The sequence below is a fragment of the Mytilus edulis genome, chromosome 2 (assembly GCF_963676685.1).
Source record: "Mytilus edulis chromosome 2, xbMytEdul2.2, whole genome shotgun sequence".
Classification (NCBI taxonomy): domain Eukaryota; kingdom Metazoa; phylum Mollusca; class Bivalvia; order Mytilida; family Mytilidae; genus Mytilus; species Mytilus edulis.
In genome coordinates, this window is record NC_092345.1 from 90,754,038 (window position 1) to 90,781,138 (window position 27,101).

The 27,101-nt window shown below is 32.0% G+C and overlaps 1 protein-coding gene across 2 annotated transcripts; it reads left to right on the top strand.

The window, feature by feature from the left end:
* The first annotated feature begins 10,524 nt into the window (after nt 1-10,524).
* On the top strand, nt 10,525-26,235 carry LOC139513389 (putative polypeptide N-acetylgalactosaminyltransferase 9). Of its 2 annotated transcripts, XM_071301810.1 has the most exons (12): nt 10,525-10,556; nt 11,880-12,262; nt 15,258-15,411; nt 16,534-16,700; nt 18,499-18,663; nt 19,099-19,312; nt 19,681-19,798; nt 21,083-21,274; nt 22,947-23,075; nt 23,903-24,007; nt 24,779-24,907; nt 25,980-26,235. In XM_071301810.1, the coding sequence occupies exons 2-12, from the start codon at nt 11,983-11,985 to the stop codon at nt 26,118-26,120; spliced, it is 1,794 nt and encodes a 597-aa protein (XP_071157911.1). In that variant the 5' UTR covers nt 10,525-10,556; nt 11,880-11,982; the 3' UTR covers nt 26,121-26,235. The 2 variants fall into 2 exon arrangements, with proteins under 2 accessions (XP_071157911.1, XP_071157912.1); XM_071301811.1 differs by lacking the exon at nt 10,525-10,556 and having other exon boundaries at nt 11,867-12,262.
* Nucleotides 26,236-27,101: the final 866 nt, after the last annotated feature.

Genomic DNA, 27,101 nt, shown 5'->3' on the forward strand with positions numbered 1-27,101 from the left:
CATATGTGCGCGAATCATCTTATTGCTTGAAAACTAAGAGATTGCAATCTCCATTGTGACTACCAGACTGAAATAAACATATTTCTACTTTTCTGATTGTTTAATTTGTAGCTTCATTATAAATATTGATGTAGTCATGGTAGTGAAAAGACCTTTTATTTATCTATTTAAAGTGAATTGAAAATTTAGACCAATATAAATAGAAAATAAATTGATGAAAATTGAAATTTCAAAGAATTTCAAAAACTAGTAAACACATTATAAAACTTGACTTCTTGATTGCTTAAATTGTGTTGTTCATTGTTTACATGCATTAATTCATCAAATAAAAATAATTTTGAAGAAACAATATCCATTAATACGCAACGATTCTAGTTACAACTAGACTTCCTGAATAGCTTGAATGACTAGTTCATTTTACATACGAGGATGACTTCGTGTTTCTGTGTGTGTTGCGTTTCGATGTTGTGTCGTTGTTCTCCTCTTATATTTAATGCGTTTCGCTCGGTTTTGGTTTGTTACCCCGATTTTGTTTTTTGTCCATGGATTTATGAGTTTTGAACAGCGGTATACTACTGTTGCCTTTATTCATGCAAGAGTTTCTTATGACGACTGAAAAGAAGCTATAATAATAATAATAATAATAATAATAATAATATCTTTATTTAAAGAGAGTAACTCATTTGGATTAAACCAATTTTCAATAAGGCTCTCTACATGCATACAATGTTAACAATATGAATAAAAAATAATTAATCTACTGTTACACACATGTAAACAATAGACGTTTATAAAGTAATATAACAACAACAACAAAAACAACTATGGTATACATTGTGGCTTAACTTATAAATTCAACACTTTTAAAAATAAAATGACTTGTAAGAGTTTTTGAATGCAGATATACTTTTTGATTTTTTAATTTCACTGGACAGTGAATTCCACACTTTTGGACCACTAAAAGAAAAACTTGATTTGTATAATTCTGTATTTGATTTAGGGACAATAAAATTATCCGATGATGAAAGTCGAGTATTGTACGATTGTTTACTACTTGTAGGCACAATAAGATTGGATAAATATTTTGGTGCCAGTTGGTGTTTTGATTTATACATTAATAATGATTTGTGGTAAAATATTCTCTTAGTAACAGGAATAATTCCAGATTCCTTAAATAGTTCAATAGATGGTTTACGAATATCGTGTTCGTTTAAAATAATTCTAGCTGCCCTTTTTTGCAATTTTAGTAAACTGTCAACTAAAAACTTGTTACAGTTTCCCCATACTGAACAACAGTAATCCAAATGTGGAAGAATATACGCATTGTAAAATAGAATTCGTGCATTGTGATTCAAGTATTTCTTGATTCTTTTTAATAAAGCTAATGAAGAATTAACTTTTTTGATTATATGATTAATTTGATCATACCAAGAAAGAGTTTTGTCAACAAAAATACCCAGTACTTTTTCACAGTGACTTTCATTAATCTTTTGGCCATTAATGGATACATTTAATGTGTCATTACACATTACAGACAGTTTTTGTTTTGAACCTATACACATTGTCTTAGTTTTTGACACATTAACTAACATTTTGTTTTCATCAACCCATTGACAAATATTTTCTAATACAACATTGAGTGTCTGACTTATATACCTTTTGTCTTTTCCAATTACAGAAATAGTGCTATCATCAGCAAAAAGATCAAGATTATGATTAGGATTACACAAAGGCAAATCATTAATAAATATTAAGAATAATATAGGACCTAAAACGGACCCTTGAGGTACACCTGCTTTTAATGTAGATACATCTGAAAAAGTATTTGAAATTGATACGATTTGATGTCTATCAGCTAAATACGAAGTAAACCAATGAATTGAATTATAAGAACATTTATATTTTTGTAATTTTTGAAGGAGCAGTTTGTGATTTAGAAGATCAAAAGCTTTACACAGATCTAAAAATACTGCCCCTACTAAATTTCCTTCATCAACGGCTTTTAACCATTTATCTAACAAAGAAGTCATAGCAGTTTGACAGGAATGGTTTGCACGAAAGCCTGATTGCATGACATACAATAGATTATATTTGTTTAGAAAATTCATGAAATGAGTTTTTACGTGTCGCTCAAGGATCTTAGATAGTAATGGTAAAATTGCAATAGGTCTGTAATTAAAAACATCATTTTTTGAACCTTTATTTTTAAAAACTGGTAGAACTTTAGCCAGTTTGAATAACGATGGGTATACTGATTTTCTTATGCTTAAATTAAAAATGTGGCATAATGGAACTGAAATTAGGTGTGATGACATTTTTAAAAACTTTGCACTGATATTATCAAGACCTGATCATTATCTTGAAACTTCATTTTCCATTATATAGATGATGTCATCTCACTGAATAGTGCAAACTTTGTGACAATGTTGGACTCGTATTTTCCATTGAAATTGAAAATAAAAGACTCAACAGATATAGTTTACACTATCACGTATCTTGAAAACGACGATGAGGGTTGGTTGAGAACAAGTTTTACGACAAAAGAGATGAGCATAAAACAACCCATAAAAACATCCCTTACTACCAAATTGTAAACTTTTCATTTATATGTAACAACATTATAGCAACGCCTGCATATATATGCTACTAAAGAAGGTGACCGATTTCATTGAGCCTCAACTCCTTTGAAATAAAAGCAACTATAGTATACAGCTATTCAATAGTCATCAATCGATTTACTAGTAACTGAAATAAATCCGGGTCACAAAGCAAAAACTAGGAAAACTCATCAACTATAAGAGGAACACTGAACTGCTACAAAAACAAACGCCAACATACAAAGAAACAGATTATTCTATACCAACTGCCATATGCCTGACTTGGTACAGAACATTTGAAGAAAATGGTGGTTTAAACATGGTTTTAAACCAGAGTTCAAATGCAAAGTTGAGATAATCCCTTTAAAAATTTCATGGACACCACTACAAGTTGGTTGACAATTATGAGATATCTGTTTCGCAAGATGACGACTGATAAGTTCCATCGACGTAACCAAATTGCCGTCATCTCAGCCTTGAATGTCACCAACCGAATAAGGCTTGGCACCGAGTTAGGAAATACATGAGCCACAAGACGGATAAAAGAGAGCCGTGGTGTAGTGGTAAGTGCATCGGACTACTAACACAAAGGTTCCTGGTTCGATTCCCGTTCCGTGATGTAAATTTCAGGGACTGAATTTTCGGCTTTTCCTTAACTCCATTTGTGAGTATGGTCTTGAGGGGACGATAAATGGCTGATCCGTGTTAAGATAGAGCCATATCTCTTGCCCGTTAAACACACGTTTGTAGATTTTGAAAAAGAGCAGGCTAATGCCGCTACAAGGCAGCACTCGCACCCGCAAAGTGGAAAGATATTAATTTAATTTGCAAAACTTGTTTCCCAATTCACTATAAATATATATGTTCAAACTAAGACGGATGTCACATGTAGAACATGATCTGCCTACCCTTTGGGAGCCCCTGAGTTCACTCAAAATATTTTTGGAGGGTTTGTGTTACTCAATCTGTATTTTTATATGTTTTGTTTTGTATACTGTTGCTTGTCTTGTTCGTTTTTTGCCCGGCTTTGTCAGTTCGTTTTATGGACTATTATTATAATATTATATTATAGTCATTATAAAATTATGAGTTTGATGTCCCTTTGATATATTTCGTCACTATTCAAGAAGTTAAAGGTTTAAAAATTATAGATCAGTATAGCTAAATGTATCATGAAAACGATTTGGTCTATATATATATCACCGTGAGCCAATTAAGTTATTTTCGCGGATATTTGTCTTATTGCGTTAATCTTCTTCACTTTACTTTGAGGTGATTTTTTGGCAGATTTTCATTACTACAAGTGAATGTCTTTAAAGTAAAATAATACCAAAGGGACAATCAACAACTCAAACCATGAATCAAATAAAATCAAAGTCCAAGAGACGAAAAACAGTCCACAAAACACAGCATACCATGAAAACGATCACTCCTAAAACAGAGAATGATCTTATGAGGTCAAGAAGGGTATTTAACTTTTTCATTTTGTTATTTCACAACTGCTTATAGTGTTTTACATACATAATGACATGCATTTGGATTTTAAAAGCTTATGTAGAAAATACTCAAAGCATCTTTAATTTATTCAAAATTAATAATTAAAGCGATTAAACTTCTAAATACATTTAATATGACTTAATATAACACGATTTTAAACTAAATAAGAAGCAGCCGCATTTTATTTAGTTCGTTTACATCCCGCTTCAGACAACCAAGTGTTTCTAAATAAGGTTACTTATTTCAATGTTGCCTACAATTTAGTTGCAAAGTAATGTTTGCATTTAAACATGATTACAAAAAGTAAAACTTTGACTTCGTAAAAAACATATTTTAACCTCAATTACCTCGTATATATTCTTTTCTAACTTTAAATACCCCTTCCTTTATTATGGAAAATCATTTTCCTCCCTGATATTCACAATTAGCGATGTGCTATTTTAACATGATAGATTAACAAAATGATCGTTATTTGCAGATGGCAGATTTTTGGGCAACTGCAAACACTTCAATAGAAGGCTGTTCCATGAACAATAACTAATAATTGCATCTTAAAATTACAAAACAAATATTCCTTGACCTAAAACATATACATTTATCTATTGTTTTAGCATACAAATATCGATTCCACAAGATATATTTTGCTTTTTGAATAATTTTTCATTTTTTTAGGATTGGTGATAAATTTCAAATTTCGGGAAATTTTGCGCATCGAATCTCTTATTTTTTGTTTTATTTAAAAATTATGTTTCATGTTCCATAAAGTTCATATGATCTTTTGGAAAATTTTATGGTACAAGAATTAGAAAATGGCGTTTTATTTAGTAATCGCAAAAATTGGAATTTTTTTTCATGACCTTTGACCTTGATTTAACAGAAAATGCACCGTACGATTTTTTTACGACCGGGCAAAACAGAAAGTACAGATTATCAGCTTTCGAATGATATACAATACAGCCGTGTGTTAGGTGGGTGCATTAAAGTCGTTAACTAAGCGTCTTTTTGAAATAAGTCACTCGCCTATAATGGTGATATTTTTTTAAAGAGAATTATAGGTAATGTGAAAGCTAAATTTGTATATAAAAATTTAGTAAATAAAGTTATAGAACTACCAACAGTCAAATTTTCGAAATGGGAAGAACTGTTGATTATTGATTTAACAGAATGGTCAGAATATTTCAGGATAACCAAAAAATCTTGTAGAGATCTTTATTTAAGAACCTTTCAATACAAATTTCTGCATAGAATCATAGCAACTAATACCTTTTTATACAAAATTAAATTAAAAGACACCAAGATGTGTACTTTTTGTAAACTTGGTGAAGAAACCATTGAACACCTTTTTTTTGAATGCCCAATAACTTTTCAATTGTGGCAATCTTTTTCAAATATAGTAAATCTTTTTTTTGTAAACTTTGTTCTTAACAAAGAGAATGTGTTTCTTGGTTGCAAACATGAAAGTTTATTACTGAATCTGTTAGTCATAATTACAAAGAATTATATATACAAATGTAAATTAAATGAAACAAAACCAAATATGGTTGGGTTAAAGAATAGAATAAAGAAATACCAATTTCTTGAACATTATATTGCAGAGAAAAATAACAGAGTCCAAGTGTGTGAAAAATTTTGGTCTCCTTTACATGTAATATTCAACTAATTATTGTTACATATAAATGAGAAATTCTATTTTTATTTTTATATACATTATGAGTAAAAATTTATCCTTTATTATATTATATTTATTATTTTTTTTAAATGTAAGTCAAGATACATATTGTAGCATAACAAATGAGTGAAGAGTATTTGTAATGTATGAGAGAAAGTCAGAGAGCGAGAAAATATTACCAAATAAAACTTATATGTAACCTTAAATATTATAATTGTAAAAATCAATTTGTCAGTGATAAAAATTGTATACTGAATTATTTTCTATAATATGTAACCCCTTGATACCCTTGTCAGGTGGTAGTGTAGGGGTACATGTATGTTAAATCCTGACTATTGAAAAACAAATAAAAGATAAAAAAAAAAATGTGTGTTTAAATCTTCAAGTTACCTTGCTGAATAATTTTTGTTTATATATGATATTTTCTAGGGTCAAACAATCGTCGATATTGTTTACCAAATACCTTTGATAAAAGAGGGACGAAAGATACCAGAGCGACAGTCAAACTCATAGATCGAAAATAAACTGACAATGCCATGGCTAAAAATGAAAAAGACAAACAGACAAACAAAAGTAAACAAGACACAACATAGAAAACTAAAGAATAAGCAACACAAAACCCACCAAAAACTGGGGGGAGATTATACCATTAGATATTTTTTAAATCACCGGTCTCCGATAAATTTAAAACTGGATCGATGAAAAGAGAGACACAATTACTAAAATTAGGTAACGCATAAAAAAATTGAATTTGTTAATTGTCAGTAATAATGGATTACACGAAGTACATAAGGATCTGGATGTCTGTTATTTGCAGAAGTAAAGTGGAGGTCACGTCTAACCTCTCATTAGAAATGTCAGAATAATCTGTCATAGAACTGTTCTAAACTGTCTTAGAACTTAGAGAACTAAAACTGTCAGGATCAGTCCTAGGGTAGAACTGTCTAAACCAGTTATAGTCGTAAAACTGACAGCAGAACTGACCAAATCAGTTCTAACCGTAGAAATGACAGCAGAACTGACCATCAGTTCTAACCGTAGAACTGTCGGCAAAACCGACTTGATCAGTTCTAACTTTTGAACTGTCTAGCCGTAAAACTGACCAAACCTGTCAGGATTGTAGAACATGACGTCACTGAAAGTTAAAACAGTGCTCTGATGAGATTGTTTTAATATACATTATATTTTTTTTTACCTATTTATATTAAGACAAAGAAAAAACTAATGGCCTAATGTATGTAGAAAAAATGAACGAGAAAATACATTAACTAACGATAACCACCGAAATACAGGCTCCTGACTGGGACAGCAAAGACATGAAGAATGTGCCGGGGTTCAATATGTGGGTACTAGACGTATACCAATTGATGAACGATGTCACGCATGGTGTACACTAAAATGTGAAATAAGATAGTATTCTGCAGAGGTTTTTCTGCAAAGTCAGTATGGAGGATGCTACAGGCAAAGGGAATAGTCGGAAAGGCAAGAAAGACAGCTAGGGGAAACAGCAAAACTTTCATCTTGCTAGTGCTAATGAGTAGAGGTATGGCCACCTCTTCTGGCCCGTCAACCGGAGGATGTAATGGTACAGGATCGAAACATCTGGTGAAGATTGGAGAGCGACGAAGATTCATAGATTTGGGGAAGATGTGCAGTCAAAAGAATATAACAGAAGAAAAGCAGAATACAACCATCTGTAGGTAATAATCTCTATTCGTGGCGAGAGCTTTCTTAGTGCAAACAACATTCAATATTGGACCAAATTTAAAAAGAATCTTTAGTGTTTGGTCTTAGATAAAAATATTGGAAATACTAATCCATTACACATAAATACAAGTCAAGCGATTTAGACTCTGATTTCAAACTCCAGGATTTAGTGATCTACATGATAAATTTATGGTTTTACACCCACACAAACACGCACTATCAGTGAAATAAAACAACATTTGGATTGAATTTATGAATTAACAATTCATACGTGTTACAAAGGAAGACGTATATATTTCCTGGTAAAACACAATGATTTTTTCCGATATCAAAAGTTTTTAATTGTTTGTCCACTTCACCACTCTTCTTTGTAATTTGAATATGTATGACAACTGTTTAATTTGCAGTAATATTTGGGCAATATAAAAAAAAAATATGGTATGATTTCTAATGAGACAACTTTTCATCAGAAAAGGCAACGGCTTCTGACTTGGTTCAGGGACTTTCCGAATTTTGCGGAATTAACTTTGTTTGATGGTGCAAAATCATCCCCCTGATATAAGAACAGAATACAGAAATCAGTTGAAAAGGGCTGAACTCAGTAGATCGATAGAAAGCAGAAAAACATTTATCAAAGGCGAGACGTGGCAGGGTATTTTTACATCCCTAGAAACAAAACAAAAAGACCGTGAAATACATATATGAGAGTACTAATCAGATAGATACAAGGAAGAAACACAACTAACAAAAACGCAAACCCGACAAGGCACGGAAATTAAATATCCATCGCTAATAAAAGACAAAGTTAAGATCTGAGAGTACTAGTAGTTACTGACAGCCAGTTCAAAGCCAATAACAACTAATAAAAAAATAAGTCTCTAAGACTGAAATATCAATCAGTAAACAACAAACATCCAATGGATTTAGTTTAAAGACGTTTTCTATTATATGTTAATGCGAAAGACACTAACAAATCTAAACTATATTTTTTTCAGTGGGAGCATGGGGTTTCTTAAAATCCGTTACAATTATTTCTAAAGTATAACAGTAAGTTTTTTCACAAAAAAAACCTACATTGCAATCTTTAGATGCTAATTAACACTTTCGGTTACACATGTATTTTTTTAATCATTTTTTGTTTGTTTGCATTTTTAGTATTTTATTGAAAAAAAATAAGGTAATGCTGGAAGTTTAAGTGTACAAATTCCATCTAAATCAGCCCACTTCTAGTTGTTATACTGACCACTAGTCTTTTAAATTAGACAAACCTTTTAGTTTATCACTACGATCTGGTACGGAATTCTTATAAGACTTGTGTGAATTGCAGGTTTCCATTTGGTTGGTCAAAGAAGAAATCAACCGTTTATCCTTTTAAAATGTCGGTCAAAGGAAATAACTCAAATTGAAATTACGAAATTTGGAATCTTTTTTGTCTATTGATATCAGGGAAGAAGATCTTTTCAATACTTACTACGACAGCCGGCATGGAATGGCATATGTTTAAAGCCTGTAATCCTTTGAAAAGTCAATGCCTACCAAAGAATATATGCATTCATAATGACCGATTTACAGCTAGCTTCAGAGACAATTTCAGAGAAATTCAGTCTGTCAATTTTTTTTTTGTAGACTTTTTGCGAATTATTTTAGTATATTTTTTATTACAATTTCGTTCCAGTTGACCGACATTTCCAACACTTAACCTTGAACACAGAGTTGCTGGTGTGCACGGTCCCTGATACACATTACCATTCACATAAATTCTCATAAATAAATTTAAATTAGGCTGCAGTCAGGGTTATTAAGTTTGTGCTTTTATCTGATAAATCTTCTTTCTTTTCGTTGATTTTTTCAATGGATTAAAATTACGTCAAGATTAAAATTATTTGCACCTTTCATTATCAGTTGTTAAGGAACTTTTTGTTATCATTTAAATTTTTGCTCACCTGAAAAGGCCAAGTGAGCTTTTCTCATCACTTGGCGTCCGTCGTCCTCTGTTAACTTTTATAAAACCCTTCTCCTCTGAAACTACTGGGCCAAATTTAACCAAAGTGATCCACAATCATCATTTGGGTATCTAGTTTAAGATATCGAGGTTAAATGTTCATCAGGTTAAGAATTATCTGTTTGGTTGATGCCCTTGAATAAGTAATATTTATGATTTTTTTTCCAATTTTTTGTTTTTATTTTGAATATTATCATAGATAAAGATAAACTGTAAAAAAAAAACAATAATGTTCATCAAAGTAAGATCTACAAATAATTCAAGAGGACCAAAATGGTTAATTGACCCCTTCAGGAGTTATTGCCCTTTAAAGTCCTTTTTTAACAATTTTTCTTCATTTTTTGTTAATCTTTTCCTCGGAACCTACTGAGACAAATTTAACAAACTGAAACTTGGCCACAATCATCACTAGGGTATTTTAAATTACTAATAGATTAACCATACTAGTCAACCAACATGGCTGACATGGCTAAAAATAGAACATAGGGGTAAAATGCAGTATACAAAAAATATCAGGAAAGCGACACAGGCTCATTGGATCCTCTAGTGTTTATATAACAGTATCCGTACTTGCTATTATAATAATTACTATATAAATAATTATATCCGATGGAAAATTTTTAATTACGGATGAAATAAACGTCGGATTGCCACAGACATAGATATAATTTAAAATATAGCAATCGAAATGTACCGTTATTGTCTTTTTTGGTCTTTTTACCACCTGAAATACATTTGATTAAACCTATTTATCTGCATGTAAACAAAATAAATATAAATTATGCAAGAATATTAGTGTTAAGTTTGTTTAGAATGAAAATGCCAAGATACGAGACAAAGTCGGTAGTTTTAAACATGTTCATTTCTATAAAGGCAATGAATATTTAGTGAAGACTAAGTAAGAAAGTTTTTATCAAACTTCGTATTGGTAAGTTTGGTTTCAGATTTATTTAGAGTTATAAATGTTATCATAATCTTATTTTATCACAGTTTAATTCAATATAATTCCTCAGTAACTATGATTAAACCAATTCAAGATATAGTAATATAATTGTACACACCGGACAGTGGTCGTAGAGTAAAGGTAAGCAATGTGTATGTATATAAAAATGTAAATACTCATTGACAAACGAAACGTTATTGCTGAAAAAAATATTTCAGCAAATCATTATAAAATACATATTATATTTTCAGCAACCACTGATAAAATTTATGTCCATAATATCTTATGCACGTTAATTTGTTTTCATTGTATCTAAAGTCTTATGACTAAAAATCTAGTAAACACTATTGTCGAATCTCTAATGAGTGTTTTGTTTTGTGAATTTCCATCAGAACTGTATAGAAACTCAGAATAAAAACAAATATGCAGCTATTGCACTAGAAGTGGTAAGGATTATCAAATGACATCATAATGTCAGTTGGGATGACTGTAGATGTGTTTAAAGCCGGCACACGTTATTTGATAATTTCGCCTGAAAAAACTTCCCGTGTTATGTGAAGATCAAATAACACAGAAAAGGACATGGTTGGTTAAGTTACCATATACTGACGATCGTAAATATTCTTTCTGTCATGTGGAAATAGCTCCACGTCATGGCACGGTTCACAGTGTCGGCGATCTGATGTTCAGTCGTGTGATGGTAACAAACACATTTTATTTACAATCCTTGTTATAATATTTTTCAAGAAACAAAAAATTGCAACGTATCCTGGATATTTGGAGAAAGCTGCAAGTTACAAACATTAAATTGAGTCATTAGTCTTCAGACCGTTAGTTTTCTTGATTAAACTACATTTTGTCATTTCGATACACTTTATAGTTGTTTATTTCTACATATTTTGTTCAAAAAAACACTGGTGGAAAGGTGCACCTGTACCTTTGTCAATATAACAACTTTTTAATTTAAATTGCTTATCTTGAAACTTCGAAAATAGACAGTTTTACTCAACATAAATAAATGTTGAGTAAAACTATTTTCTACATTTGAAAATGCCTGTATCAAGTCAGGAATATGACAGTTGTTGTCCATTCGTTTGGTGTGTTTTCTCATTTGATTTTGCCATTTGGTTAGGGACTTTCCGTCTTGATTTTTTCTTGGAGTTCAGTATTTTTGTGATTTTAATTTTTGCATGTTTTTATGTAACTTGCAATGAGAAAGTGTGGTACATTTTAATTGCAAAACAAAAACCAAATACCGTAGATGTAAGCAACTATAGGTCATCACTCATACTTCAAAAATGAGCAAAACCCGAACTGTAAAGGAATCTATACAAAGGTTTAAATAAATCGAATTGTATGTGCTTATATTGTATGTGTCTATATTGTATATGTTTATATTGTATGTGTGTATATTGCCCACACTTGATACTCTTTGTGTAAGTCCTGCTATTGTTCTATTTTTAGGATTATGCCAGGAAAGGATAGTTCATTTAGGTGTTTTATCACCTGTCTTCTTTCCGTCGCAAAGTAAAGAAAGTATTAATTTCTTTGATTTACAATTTAAATAATGCGAAGATCTGAAAGGCGGTTTCTGATAAAGTTTACGTGTTTATTTTGTTTAATTTGGATATGTGTGACTATCTTAATCAGTAAAAAATACAATATACTATTGAGTCAAACATGGATGGAAAGCGCCAACTATATCAGGGCTAAAACTGTACGGAATTTGGCGAACATATCTGAATGTCCGGATAACATCACGGGAAAGGCTGAATTTAGAGATCAGTTGGTAGAGCAAGCAAACACACCCCATAGATGGAATACAAACTACAGTCATTCAATAGTGGGTAGGTAATACATATGAAACAGTTTATTTTTAAACTAGCCTACCCACATACAAATAATCTGTGGACACTAAAATGGCAATACATTTTTGTTGGTTTATCATATAATTGAAAATAGACAAAATCGGTAATGCCCGCGTCACACTGTCCCGATTTTTACGCCGATGGCAACACGAGTATGGAAATTTTCAAAATCGGGACTGATCGTATCCAGATCGGGCTATTCGTAGTGCCATCTTTAACCATCGTAGAACCATCGGCCACTTTTTCTAGCTTTCGGGGACAACTTCGGGAAGGGTTCTAAATTTTTTAACATGTTAAAAAATCCCCGAAGGTGCGTCCGATGTTGAGGGTTCGTATAGAGTTCGTATCACCATCCTCACCATCGTTATGTCATCGGGAATGCATCTTTGAACATCGTATTGCATTCGTGTTTCCATCGTTTTCATCGGGCAGTTTTGACATTACGATGTCTACACGAATGAATCACGAAGCTACGCGAGGGTCTTACGATGGCAACACGACTTCGTGAAAACCTCGTAATCCCGTCGTGTTGCCATCGAATAAAAGTACGAAGGCGACAAGATGGTACTACGACGGCAATAAATCCAGCTAAATGTAAGTTAATTTTCGCGCTAAAATACATTTAAAGTGTCATGAGCGATATGCACTGGTCAGTCTAATACGACGGTTAAGAAAGACGTTCACAAAACATGGAGCTCATATCATATGATTCTATGAGAACAAGAAAGGGACAGCGTTGTTTCTATTAATTCAAATGGAACAAGAAGAGCAGCTTTTACAGGCTCAGGATTTACTTTTACAAGTAAAATATTATTTTTTGTCAATTTTTCATATCAAGTAACATAATGAAAATTATAAACGCGCCTCATACACCAACACTGCAGGTACACGTATATAGGGAAACCAACTTTTTCTTCATTATTCTGATTTTTTATGTTTCGTCTGAGTTGTTGTCACACGAATGTTTACTCCATAACCATTTTGTTTTCTATATGTCATATTTTGCCGCATTTATTGCTTTCCCCACACCCTTCCTTTTGTCTATATTATTTATTATGATATTCTCCTGAAAAAGCGCTCTTTTTGAATAAAAGGGATCAACGAACCCATTACCTTACCTTTAAGATAGATCAGTATACATGGGCTTAATTATGGGTGATTATTCAGACTAGTGCACACATTTTACAGTTAAAACAAGGCAATGCCGAGCGTGGCATCCCCCCGTATGTAACATATTGGGGACAAATATGGATACTATATTTGTATATGACACATGCAGAAAATGGTAAATTGAATATGCATATTTGATACATAAACTATTTTTTTAGAAATCAACCAAAACATTCAGTTACTGGAAATACATTTAATATTGTCTTTAGAACCAGCAGGTAAAAATATGAGCAACCAATTTCCTGTGTATTATGCTATTTCAAGGAGAAAAAAAACAAGTCCTTGACCTTTGGCCTTGAACGTAAAAAAAGTTAGATCATTACAAGGAGGAACAATATACCAAATGTGGTTAAAATCTTTTGAAGCATACTGGTTTTAGAGTGTCCACAAGGGTGATATTGCCTTGTATTACAACTGCCACTGTGACCTTGTTTAGACATCGTATGGCCATCGCGCCATCATCGTAATCCAACGTGTAGCCTTCGTAATCCATCGTGTAGCCTGCGTGATCTATCGTATAGGCTTCGGCTGAGATATGAAGCTTAAATACCCGTCTTCGGTTAACCTTCGTATGTCCATCTTTTGCTATCGTATATAAATTCGGCACCATCGTATAGACTTCGTTATTCATCGTACTTGCTTCGGTCACCTTTTGGTATTTTAACGAGATCGGCACCAACTTCGTACGAACTTACAATTTTCGCATTCGGGTGTCCATCGTATATAAAAATCGGGACAGTGTGACGCGGGCATAGAAGAAATAGTAACTTCATTGTTATCTCATATTGAAAATATTCAAAAAGTCGCAGTTAGGTACACGAAAGAAAAGACATTGTATAACGCGAAAATGAGTTTCACTCGATACAAAATATAGGTTATAGTTTATCTATTTGTATTCAGTCGATTTTCAGCTTTTTCAGTTTTCATATTTCACGGGTAAATCCAAAATGCGAAAGCTACTGTATACACTGAGAATAATTTTGTATAAATCATGACCGACCGTAACGGAAGTGTCCGAACAGCACTGGTCAATATGGCCTGAGAACACAATTATTCCGCAGTGCGTTACTTTTATACATTTAATTAAAATTAAAAAAAAACGCACCTGCTCTATCTCAAAAAAAAATACACTTTCGTGTAATACTATTGGGACAATTAATTCCCAAATTATAGAAATTTCTATCAACACTTACTCAAAATATTTAGAATTTTATTTTAAGGGGGTCTACAATACAGTTTTACAGCTTTCTACATACTAAATTTTTACCTTTTTAACTGGACCAAATCACTACTTAACATAAAAATTCAGCACATACATATTTTTAACATTTTATTTTATGGCTTTTAATGTTTCACGCCAAAAAAGAAATGGAAAGTGCATGAAAAAAAAATAGCAAGTTAAACACTGTCCACACAGTTGACTATATTTGTATAGACAACGAAAATCTAAGGACGATAACTGTGTAATCGGACCATATAAATACGTGTATCTTTAAATACGCGTATTTCCCCTGTTCCATGAGGTAAAAACCGAAGACTGTTAAAGCCTCATGGAATTTGCACACACACGGTAGCTGAGCAAGATTTATTTTCAATATTCGGTGTATCAAATTGTTCTTTATACCATGATAAGACATGTTACATTCTGCGTGTACGTTTACAAAACACTATCAGTGACGCTCGAATATAAAAATGAAAAGTCATAGCTTACAAAAGATAGTTCGCATAATAGTTTATATATTAGATAACAACTTCGAGTGTGTGGTTAAGGAGGTTGAAATATTTTTGTTGTTTATCTTTAAAGGTTACAAAGGGAAAGGTGTAAGTGTTGATGAAAGTCTTCTGTCACCTTTACAAAAAAAGACATATGACGACGGATGGAAGAAAAATGCTTTTAATCAATATGCTAGTGACCTTATACCAGTTAATCGATACGTTGGAGACCACAGACATGATTTGTAAGACATAATGATACACAAAGATACACAATAATACACAATACATAAAACATTGAGGTGGATTATAATACTTCATTAAATAATTGTTTTTGCGAATATTACCCTGTAAATAATTTATCATTCATCCTTGATTGGCCATGGTAAAAGGTTACGCCAAGTTTCAGTCAATAAGCTATCAACTCACCCCACAATATAAAATACATCAAGTCAGCTACTGTTACAATAGACTGGGCCATTTTTTGGACCCTTTATAACTTGCTGGTCGGTGTGAGCCAGGGCCGTACTTTGACCTTTAATGGTCAACCTTTGCATATTGTGACTTGGATACGGAGTTGTCACATTGACAATCATTCCACATCTTAATTCTTACATCTATTTACGATCGTAAAACCTACCCAGTGCTCGTAGTACTTAAATGTGCACCAAATCCCGTATTTTGATGTGTTGTATCCGTAAACATGAGCCTGAGTTCGATAGTCATACTCCAAATATTTCTGAACGCAATGGAACCCGCGAAGCTCTTATTCACCCCAAAACAAAAAGGAATTCCTTAAATGACAAAAACTTTATTTTATAACAAAAACAAAAAAGTTAAACTGTATAAGTGGAAGAGCAAGAACTGGTTACTTAAACACGTAAGTACAGGCAAAGCAATAATAAATCAGACACTGTCGTATATCAAAAAATACAAACAGTTGCCTTTCACAAACTAAATTCACTTAAACACTGAAATATTAGCGGATGTACTTTGGAACTCAAATATTTTTAAGATAAACTTTAAGGATAATTCAAAAAAATTTTGCTATCTAGATAACTTGAGCATAAACAGGCTGGTGTTAAATTGCGGATTCAATTTGTATCAAATTCGCGCAGAAAGAGTCCTGCAAGTTTCCTCAATAAATTTATATATTTATGATAGAATTTTATTGTAAATGTTTGTATCAAACCATATTTTCTATATTCCTAGCTATTTGAAAAAAATATTCGACGATACTTTCTCAGAAAATATGATGTCACTGCAAACACGAACATGTCTAAAAAAATGCACAAAAAACCAATAATTGAAATTTGATCATCTTAGAGAATAAATTATCCTTTATATAAATCTAAATACTTTTGCAGGTGTACAAAGGTTGTTTATAAAGAAGATTTACCAGAAGCATCAGTTGTAATTATATTCCATAACGAGGCTTGGAGTGTTTTATGGAGGACTGTATACAGTATATTAAACACATCACCTTCAGATTTGTTGAAGGACATCTTCCTGGTTGATGATGCCTCAACACAAGGTTAAAATGATAATCATAGAGTTTATATGAATAAAGGAGGGATATTGGTAGCATACAATGTACATTAAAGGATACGTATATGTGGGTATTCCCAAACAGCAACATAACGAAACAAATATACATCAAGGGGCGAATGCGGTCTTCAACAACAGAAAAGTACATGTATGCGCATGTATACCTTTAAGGTTAAACTCTACTCTTTATGTCTGGCATAGATCATTAGGAGATATGTGTTTGTCAGACTGTAGTTAACAATCTGCTCTTTCTCCCTTTTATATATGTATTATTTGATATATATCTGTATTCTCATAAAGACAATGCTTTAAATATTTACAATATGTACAAAATAGGTGAGAGAGGTTACATCAGGTAAGTTGCACGCCAGGAGTACAAACAAAAGTATTTATATTTTTTATACAAGAGCAAAGCTTCTTCGGAACTGCATGTAGTACAACAGTCTAATTCAGGACAATTTAGGCAGCTGATTTAGGTGTGGTTATAATTTTGAAAAATATAAAGACAAATGAAGTACCATGTTAAAAGAGAGATTGTCAGTAACCAGCTCCAGAAGAAGTTAATTCGTAAACACATAATTACATGCCAATTTGTAGGCAGAAATTATTATTTCTGATATTTTAAAATAGATATTTAGTCTATTTCTATTTCATCATAATTTTATAAGATACATATGATAATCAACAAATATTAGAATGCGTTAGGTCCGTTGGAATGACTTCCCTTAGCTTGGTTTTTGCTTTGCCGAAATTACTTTATTAACCAAAGAAAGATAAACACTATTTCGTTATACATGTATGATATACATGAATGCATGAATACTGGGGATCCTCGAAAGTTGAAATTAAAATAGAAACACTTATAAATGTTTGGGTTAAGATTAATAAGGATTGAACACATTGTCTAATTTTAGGTTATTGGTGTGTAAACTGGGCCGCTGGATTACAAACTATCCATAAAAGCCAGAACCCATTCCTTCTTACTTTTATTAGGTTTTGATTTTGTGACCTAATTAACACAATAATAAACTCATTAAAAAATGAAAAAAAATGCTACAAAATGTTTCACATACTTAAATTACAGCTTTGGGACCTTTTTGATGCAAAATAAAACATCTAAATATGGCAATATTTTACTAATTCCCTTATTTGTAATATGAATATCAGTAAAATTGAGAATGGAAATGGGGAGTGTGTCAAAGAGACAACAACCCGACCATAGAACAGACAACAACAGAAGGTCACCAATAGGTCTTCAATGCAGCGAGAAACTCCCGCACCCGGAGGCGTACTTCAGCTGGCCCCTACAAAATATATATATACTAGTTCAGTGATAATGGACGTCATACGAAACTCCAAATTATACACAAGAAACTAAAATTAAAAATCATACAAGACTAACAAAGGCTAGTGGCTCATTTTCTAACAATACGTTATTGGTCTTTATGTCCTTGCAGATGGCAGAGGTATAGCATTTTAAATGTCCAAAACATAGACTAGTGAACTCAGTACTTTAATTTACTAAATGATCTATCATTATTGTCATTTGAATTACATTTTTATTTCTTTGGTTTCTTATTGGTGGAAACGAGAGGATTACATAGAAGAAAACGGCATTTGTTACCCGCTAAGCAATGTGTTAAAGTAGACATTTTCCGTCGTATTATCCAATAAAAGGCTGCGTTTTGGAATTTAGTATATATGATAAGGATATCAATTGAATGAGACGATCCTGGTTGTAGCTAATCATACACCTTTGTTATTATATTCCTATTTTGTTTCAGAACATCTTCACCAGATGCTAACCAAAGAAGTTGATAGATTTTCTAATGTTCATCTGCTTCGAACAGGTGTTAGATCGGGCTTAATCAAAGCTCGATTATTGGGGTTTTCCCATGTTAACACAGCAGTTGCTATATTTTTAGACTCTCACTGTGAATGTTCGGATGGTATGTAATATTTCATTAACAGGATGGTGATTAATTTCGTCCTTAAATATTAGTAATTTATTTTCTTTGATAATGATTTTTTTTAATAAATAAACTTTTCCCATGTTGTCATTTGCTTTCCGTGATACAATGGTTTTTTTTCTCAATGTGTGTGTGAACATATATCCACATACTTTTGTTAAAGGGATGAAATGGTCTACTTTGAGTGCTTACAGTTTTTTTTAATTACGGTAACCTCAACACAAAATCCGTTGGTATCAACTGCATGTTTGCAGATGAAATCCTTGGATAAAACGAGAGATTACTTTCAACTTATTGTATTCGCTCAAGGCAAATCACAAGGACTATAACTCCAGTAGTCTACTCACAAAATAGCTGTGGTTACAGTAACTATATTATATATTGAACGTGTCAAATTTATTGTATTTCTTTTAGGCTGGCTGGAACCACTATTAGATAAAATAGCACAATGTAACAAAACAGTTGCTGTTCCCTTAGCTGATCAAATATCAGCAGAAACATTTCAGTTTAACCCAGTAAATATAGAACAGATGCACATGGGAGGGTTCGACTTCGATTTGAATTTTAACTGGAGACCTGTTCCAGAGGAAGAATTGAAGAGGAGAACTAGTGTTATAGACTCTGTAAAGTACTCATCCTCATTTATAGATAGTCACATATAATTTTTAGATAGAAAAATAGTAGTATATCGAAATGAAAGGTTTATCAAAACTTCAAAATAATGTTTCTAATCATAATAATTTAGGTATATACATTTTGCTTGCACAAATTTGAAATGTTAATTGAATTCAGATGAAAAGCAGAATAAGAGCTGTGATTACAATTGTTAACATTTTAAAATTATAAAAATACTCTTTCATCTAACTTTGCATTTGTTGTAATTTTTCGTGTCTGGCGAACCAAATTATATGCCTGGTACAGTTGTATCTTTGATGAGTGTTCGTTTATGACAAAACATTCTGACACTGTCATAATATAACAAATCTATCTTTACAGAACTCCAACGTTCCTTGGGTGTTGTTTTGCAATTAGTGTAGATTTTTTCAAACATTTGGGAACATACGATCCCGGCTACCAGATATGGGGAGCAGAAAATTTAGAACTATCTTTTAAGGTATATTTTTTTATTAACAATTAAAATTTATAGTTATTTATAATATCAAAAGGAACACCAAAATACATTATGACGCATTCTTTTATACCATCGTGCAGTAGTTTTCTGTTAATCTTATCTGTTGTTTTTATTTTTGAAATCCCTATATAACGTGACAGTAATAGTCAAAACCCATCATAAATCACTGACGCACAACACAACTGTCCCGGAAAAAAAAGAAAAAAACAAAAAAAACAAAAAAAAACAGGACGTAGATGGTAGGGAGTGAAAAATAAAAACAAGCACTTCACTGTAAATACAGAGCAAATTCCATATGGGACGATCAGCAATACAGACGTAGTTAAAATATCATTACAGTAACAACCCAAAAATAATGTCTACTGATCTAGAGTCAAAGCACAATGCTCATCTTTTGGATACATTAAACAATATTTTAGATTTTAACAATAATTCGTCCTTAGTAAACAGATGCCCCACTCGCACTATCATTTACCATGTGCAGTGGACCGTGAAATTTGGGTCAAAAATTTAATTTGGCCTTCAAATTAGAAAGAGCATATCATAGGGAACATGTGCACTAAGTTTCAAGTTGATTGGACTTTAACATCATCAAAAACTACCTTGACCAAAAACTTTAACCTGAACTTTGCACCATCATTTTCTATTTTCAGTGGATCAATTTCAATTGGGGTAAAAACTATAATTTGGCATTAAAATTAGAAAGATCATATCATGGGGAAAATTTTGAATAAGTTTCAAGTTGATTGGACTTCAACTTCATCAAAAACTACCTTGACCAAAAACTTTAACCTGAAGCGGGACAGACGGACGAACGGAAGGACGGACGAACGAACGGACCCACATGCCAGAAAACATAATGCCCCTCTACTATCGTAGGTGGGGCATAATAAAGAAACAATTTGAGAAAAAAAATTATAACACATTTCATAGGTAGTGCATAAGACTGATAGATGATTTCTTTCAAATATTATTCATATATAAGCACAAACCAGGGGTTGCTGCATTCGTCAGATAAGATAAAATTGAGAATGGAAATGGGGAATGTGCCAAAGAGACAACAACCCGACCATAGAAAAAACCAACAGCAGAAGGTCACCAACAGGTCTTCAATGTAGCGAGAAATTCCCGCACCCGGAGGCGTCCTTCAGCTGGCCCCTAACTAAACAAATGTATGCCTTAAGAAGTTCATACTTATATATCGATTCAAATTGGTGTTTTTTGTCAACATTCAGTTTTGTATTGAAATGTGTTTTTACAATGTAGACCTGGATGTGTGGTGGATCACTGGAAATTGTTCCCTGTTCTCACATTGGTCACATGTTCCGTAATGCCATGCCATACTCATGGGGTGATAATGGCATGCACATATTGATTAAAAACAGTCTCCGATTGGCTGAAGTTTGGATGGATGACTTTAAAAGATTTTATCATGACAGAATATTTTATAACATAAAAGTAAGTAAGCAATCACAGTAACTAATTTGAATATAGGGTATTGAATGAGGACAAAATGTCATGACATTTATTACATGTATGCACTTGCCTTAACCGAAGTCAAAACACTAATGTAACAATGGATGAATTGCTGTTCTGCACCTGGAAAGTATATCGAGGACTCTAACATGGAACAAAAGCGCTCATCTCCCTAGTGGTACAATGCGGTCCTTAAAATCGGAGTATGTGTGCTTGTGTGTGTTTTAACAATCGTGTTGATCTCTAATTCTAAACACCTTTTCCTGGAATCAATTTTATGATCCGTGTCTATCGTCTGTGTTATGCCTCAGTATGCCTATAATCACTTTTTTTCTTAATTTTGTAATCAATAGTTAACTGTAAGTGTTGCTTCTGCTTTTGGATTCATATTCATTTCTGGTAAAAATTCTTATGATAAAATAATATCATAATTATACTATGTATTATCGATTCAATGTACAAACAAAGTTTAATTCTTCGAAATTGAGTGCTGACTTTTGTCATTATTTTCCGCAAAATAAAGACCCATGTGTTTAATAACATTTCTCTCTCTCTTCCAACTTGCTAAGAATTTCTGATTCATATGCACTTGCCTTGCAAAAAACGTATGTCTTAGGATGTTTAGAGATTTTCATTTTAAACAGATTTCATGATGAATAAAAGTTCGAATTTATGGTTATTACTCTTGTTGTTTAAAATATATTTCAAAATATTATAATTTGAAATGTTCATTTAAAGCTTAAAGGTGAACTTATTAATATCATCTTCATTTCTTCATATATGCTGTTCATACGTGAACATTGAGGTTAACATGAAATATATACGTTTATGTAATTTGTTTCTTTTTTCGTGTTTATTTAAAAAAAAAAAAGAAAAAAAGAAGAAGAAGTTCAACACATAATCTTACAGTGTCCAATCGTTTTTTTTTCTTGTAATTTATTTATAATATGTTTTTTTTCTTAATATTTAAGAACAAGTGCTCATTTAAATGTTATATAACATTACTACCTTTTTTTTTTTTGTTATTTTTACTCAAACAACGACTGCATATGTATTCGGTCCAAGGTTTTGGCATTCAAGGGATATGTATTTTTTATATAGACTTTCATACAAGTGAAAGGTTTAGCGCTATAAAACCAGATTCAATCCACCATGTTCTTCATTTAAAAATTACTGTACCAAGTCAGGAATATGACAGTTGTTGTACATTCGTATGATGTGTTTTATCACTTGATTTTGCGATTTGATTACTGACTTTCCGTTTTGAATTTTCCTAGGAGTTCAGTATTTTTTGTAATCTTACTTTTTATAAATGTAAGCATTAAAGGAATATGTATTTCATAAATGAAAGCATGCAGGGAAGATATGCGTTAAAACAACAGTTACTATTTACCGAAAATCAACTTATAGTCTCACAAAGTCTGATGATTATTCATAAAAAGTCAGCTGACAGAAGAAATAATATATACACTCTATAAGTACATGTCAATTACCTATGTGGTCATTACTTACATCATACATGTCATACTACGCGAAAATTGTGTATGTGTGATAGTCAATTGGGGAAACAATATTGCTATCTTGGACATTTACATGAAAGGACTTAAGTTTTGTATGTAATAAATTATGTATTGAAAGTTATTGCATTTTGTAGTTTGATATTGGTGACATTACAGATCGTAAAAAATTGAGAAGTTCTCTTAAGTGTCACAGTTTTGACTGGTATTTGAAAAACGTGTATCCAGGATTATTTCTTCCCTATAACAGTCAGGCCACAGGACATGTTAGTATCACACACACAGTTTGGTTTTATTTATTACTTAGCCCTACGAGTGTCCCATGTACAAAAATTAGCAAAATGTTTTCTTGTTTATCATTCAGCTATTCAAATTTCTGTAACATAACTAAAAGCAACAAAAAGAAATTGAGTTCTTATTGACATTTCTCAAGCATACTGGCTTGACAACATCAGACATTGAGGAGTATGAACCCAATGCATGAAATATTGTTAAAATGGCGTGTAATCTTGAACAATGACAACAATATTAAATACATGCGAAATTTTCTGAACAAATGTAATTGAAGCTCATTTTACTTGATTCTGATGCCAAGGGATCTAAACTGAAAGATTAAAAAAAAAGGAAAATTTATTTCAGATTTTTGTTTTACAAATTTGTAATAGTACGTGCTACATTAACTGTCGTATACTTGAATTTTAAGACAAACCATGAAAAAACAAAACAAGACAAAAAATAATAAATTAACGGTTCAAAGAGATGCCTCATAAAACAAATAACGCAAATCTTCATCTTCCATTAAGATATTTTCATTACAAGTGTTGTTAAAATATATATCATGTTTTCTACTTAAAACCTTCATACATTCCAGTCTCAATTTTAAAAAGAGTAGTACTACTGCTGAATTTTGCAATCACACTTCTGTATTGTCCGATGTGTTGTTGTTAATAACAAAAAAGCTTCGCCAAATTCATTATGATAATCAAAATTGTATCTTACAATTGCTAAGCATTGTCTGCGTTGATTCGGAGATTTAAAAAAAAACTACACATCGTTCGTTCGATCTACTTTTTATTTGTATTCTTATTAACAGATACGGAATGCAGCTACTGAACTATGTATAGAATCTCCAGTGATGGGTTTTATGATGTACAGAGAAGTTAGTCTTAAGCCATGTAGTGATTATGCGTTCAATCAGGTATCCTATTTTTGGCATTAAAAGATTCTAAGAAAATAGGTGATACTTAAAAACGAAGTTGTTTATTGCATAGTAAAATATATTCTTCCGAAATCAGTCATCGTAACCATAATGAAACCAGTATACACTTAATAAAAGATGTTTTAAATAAATTAAAATGTTAAAACACAGTCCTTTATACATGAGCGATACCATAAAACCTTAAACAAAAAGAGTATGCACTGGAATAAAACAAAACGTTTGTTCTATCACAACACTTGTAAATATAACGGCATGGATGTACTCATTTACACTGGATAACCTATATGTGTAGTCATAAAAAAACAGATGTATTTCCTCTATCATAAACATATACGGAAATGTTGTTTGATTGCCAATGAGACAACTATCCACCAAAGTTCAAATGAAAAAGGATAAAAGCCATCATTGCCATCGTCATACCTAAAAATGTAAACCTACGTGACTCTCAGTTTTATATTAGAAAAAAAATCATATAACAATGTAGAAAAGAATACCTTAAATTTCTCCGTTGTAAATTGGCTCAAATGTAGTTTTGTTTTTTGGCGGAAATGAAATATTGGAATGGTAAAAAATGGCCCAAATGTAATGCGCCCAATAAAATGGTAGTTATCTGAATGTCTTCGTTAAGTTTCTACATATAGCATTAATGACGAAAACTAATTATAATACTTAGGTCTCATATTTGTTTTGTATTGAATCAATTTAAAAAACTACAGATATGTAAATATTGATTTTTTTTTTTCAATTTAGCACTGGACATTAACAGAAGACAACACAATAAGACGAGACGAGGGATGTCTTGGTTTTCAGGGACCTCAATCTCTCGTAGTGATGCCATGTAACCCTCTTGCATCAAAGATTAAATGGACATATTCACAAGTACAGTACTTTGTTTTTTTCTGCAAATTACATAGAATATAACATTGGACCTAAGTTAAACATTACAAACACACACAACTGAATCAAATTTAAGTCTTGTTAAAAAATGCAATGAATCAAGCGAAGTTTTTGATTGGTTTCAACGAGAAAATCAAAAGCATGTATATATTAAGCTAGTTTTGTAATCATTTTAAAATGTCTATCACTAGTTTGCACAAAAGGATTCCCCTTATTTTCTATGTTATGGAATAGTTGTTTATGTCAAATTAGACTGCAGCTTAATTGTGTGTTATTTGGGATATTTATAAAAAGTAAAATAACAAAAATACAGATATCCAAGGAAAATTCAAAACCAATATTAAGCACATCAAACCCCCTAACATGCATTATTAGTAAATGGTATAAGAACTTGACATTGACATTATTGTTACTTGGAATTTACCAACATCCTAAACGAGACCATGTTATAATAAAGTTAAATATTGCAATAACATTTTGTATACAAAAACAAGAGTCTATTAATTTTGTAGTTTCCTTTTTATATTATAAAAAAGGATATTCGGGATGGGAAAACATTTTTTTTTGTCATTATAATGTAGAACGATTGACGTTCAAAGTTGGACAGTACTTTTTCTTCTGAAAAAATTATAGTTCGGTAACACTAATTTTCATTTTCTTTCTTCAAAAAGCACATGTTAAGAGCAATTTCGAATATACTATAGTTTATATTTTTATTTCTTTTCTATTATTACAAATATTTTTTTTTTCTACACAATCTTATAACACCAACCTGACTATTTTTACGCATCCTGTAACTTGAAAAAAAGCTCCCCGATTATAACTTTCATCGTAACTGTTAAGCTCGAAACCAACATCAGTTTAATCGTCTTTCATACTGACATGGTTATTGTAACGGATTTGCTACCGAATTAAAATAAAAGGTATATAAAAGGTTCGGCTCGCAGGATATTCCAAACCTCACTTGTACCTCTTCCAAATCTAAATTGTTTATGTTAAGACTATATATTCAACAAACTAAACACGCTGTAACGCTGTGTTTTTTTATATTCAGGAGAACCTGATCATTAGTTACCAGGACAAGATTTGTTTAGAACTGTCTACTGATATGACAACAGTTAATGTGAAACCTTGTCACGGTGGAAGTCAACAAGTATGGTCATGGCCTCGACGTACACTTAAGAAAAGGTCGTGATTAGAACTTAAAATAGACCACTAATCATGGTACCAACCAAAGATTTGGACACTAGATGCAAGACGCAGTCCTCTATTTGTTTTTAATACAATTGACATTTGTGAATTATAAACAATCACGACGTTTATTTATTTCCATTTATTAATCATGTTACTTGTTGAGTTATACGGTGGATTAATTCACAATAAAATATATAAGAGGAGAACTACGAAACAACAGAAACACAACATTAAAATGTAACACACACACATAAACGAACTATACTATAACAATGGCAATTTTCCTGACTTGGTTTCTGAATTCCGAGGAAAATTCAAAACAGAAAGTCCCTAAACAAATGGCGAAATCACATGCTCAAACACATCTAATGATTGGATAATAACTGCGTTGCAGGACCTTGATTTAGAGCATTACCTAAAACACTTCTGGCATTTGACTGCTCCAATCGCCTTATATTACAGCTCGTCTGTCCATGTTATTACTGGGGATCTAAACATAATTCATCTTGAACATCTCCGAAGGGTGATATATCACTGTCCTAAGTTTAGAGAACCAAAACACATCAATTGTTTATAGTGAACAAAAAAGTTAAACATGCTACACAGAGGTACAAGTGATCGTTATGCTGGATTTTATTATTGACAACATTTTTGTTGAATTTGAAGGTAGACTTTTTCAAAAGAAATGGTCCACATTCCTATGGGAACGAATTGTAAGTCTCTCCTTGTCGACCTCTTCTTATTTTTCAAAAACAATAAGATCAAAGAAAACAGATAATTTAATTTCGGATACAAATATTTGTTATATTATTGTTTCAGATAAGGGTGCAGGTTGGTACCTATTAAAACGCCTAAACCCACTGCAATAGTTTGCACCTGACCAAAGTCAGGAATCTGCAGTTCAGTAGTTGTCGTTTGTTTGTGTGGTTCATGAGTTTCTCGTTGTATATATATATATCAGACCGTTTGAATCTTTTCACCC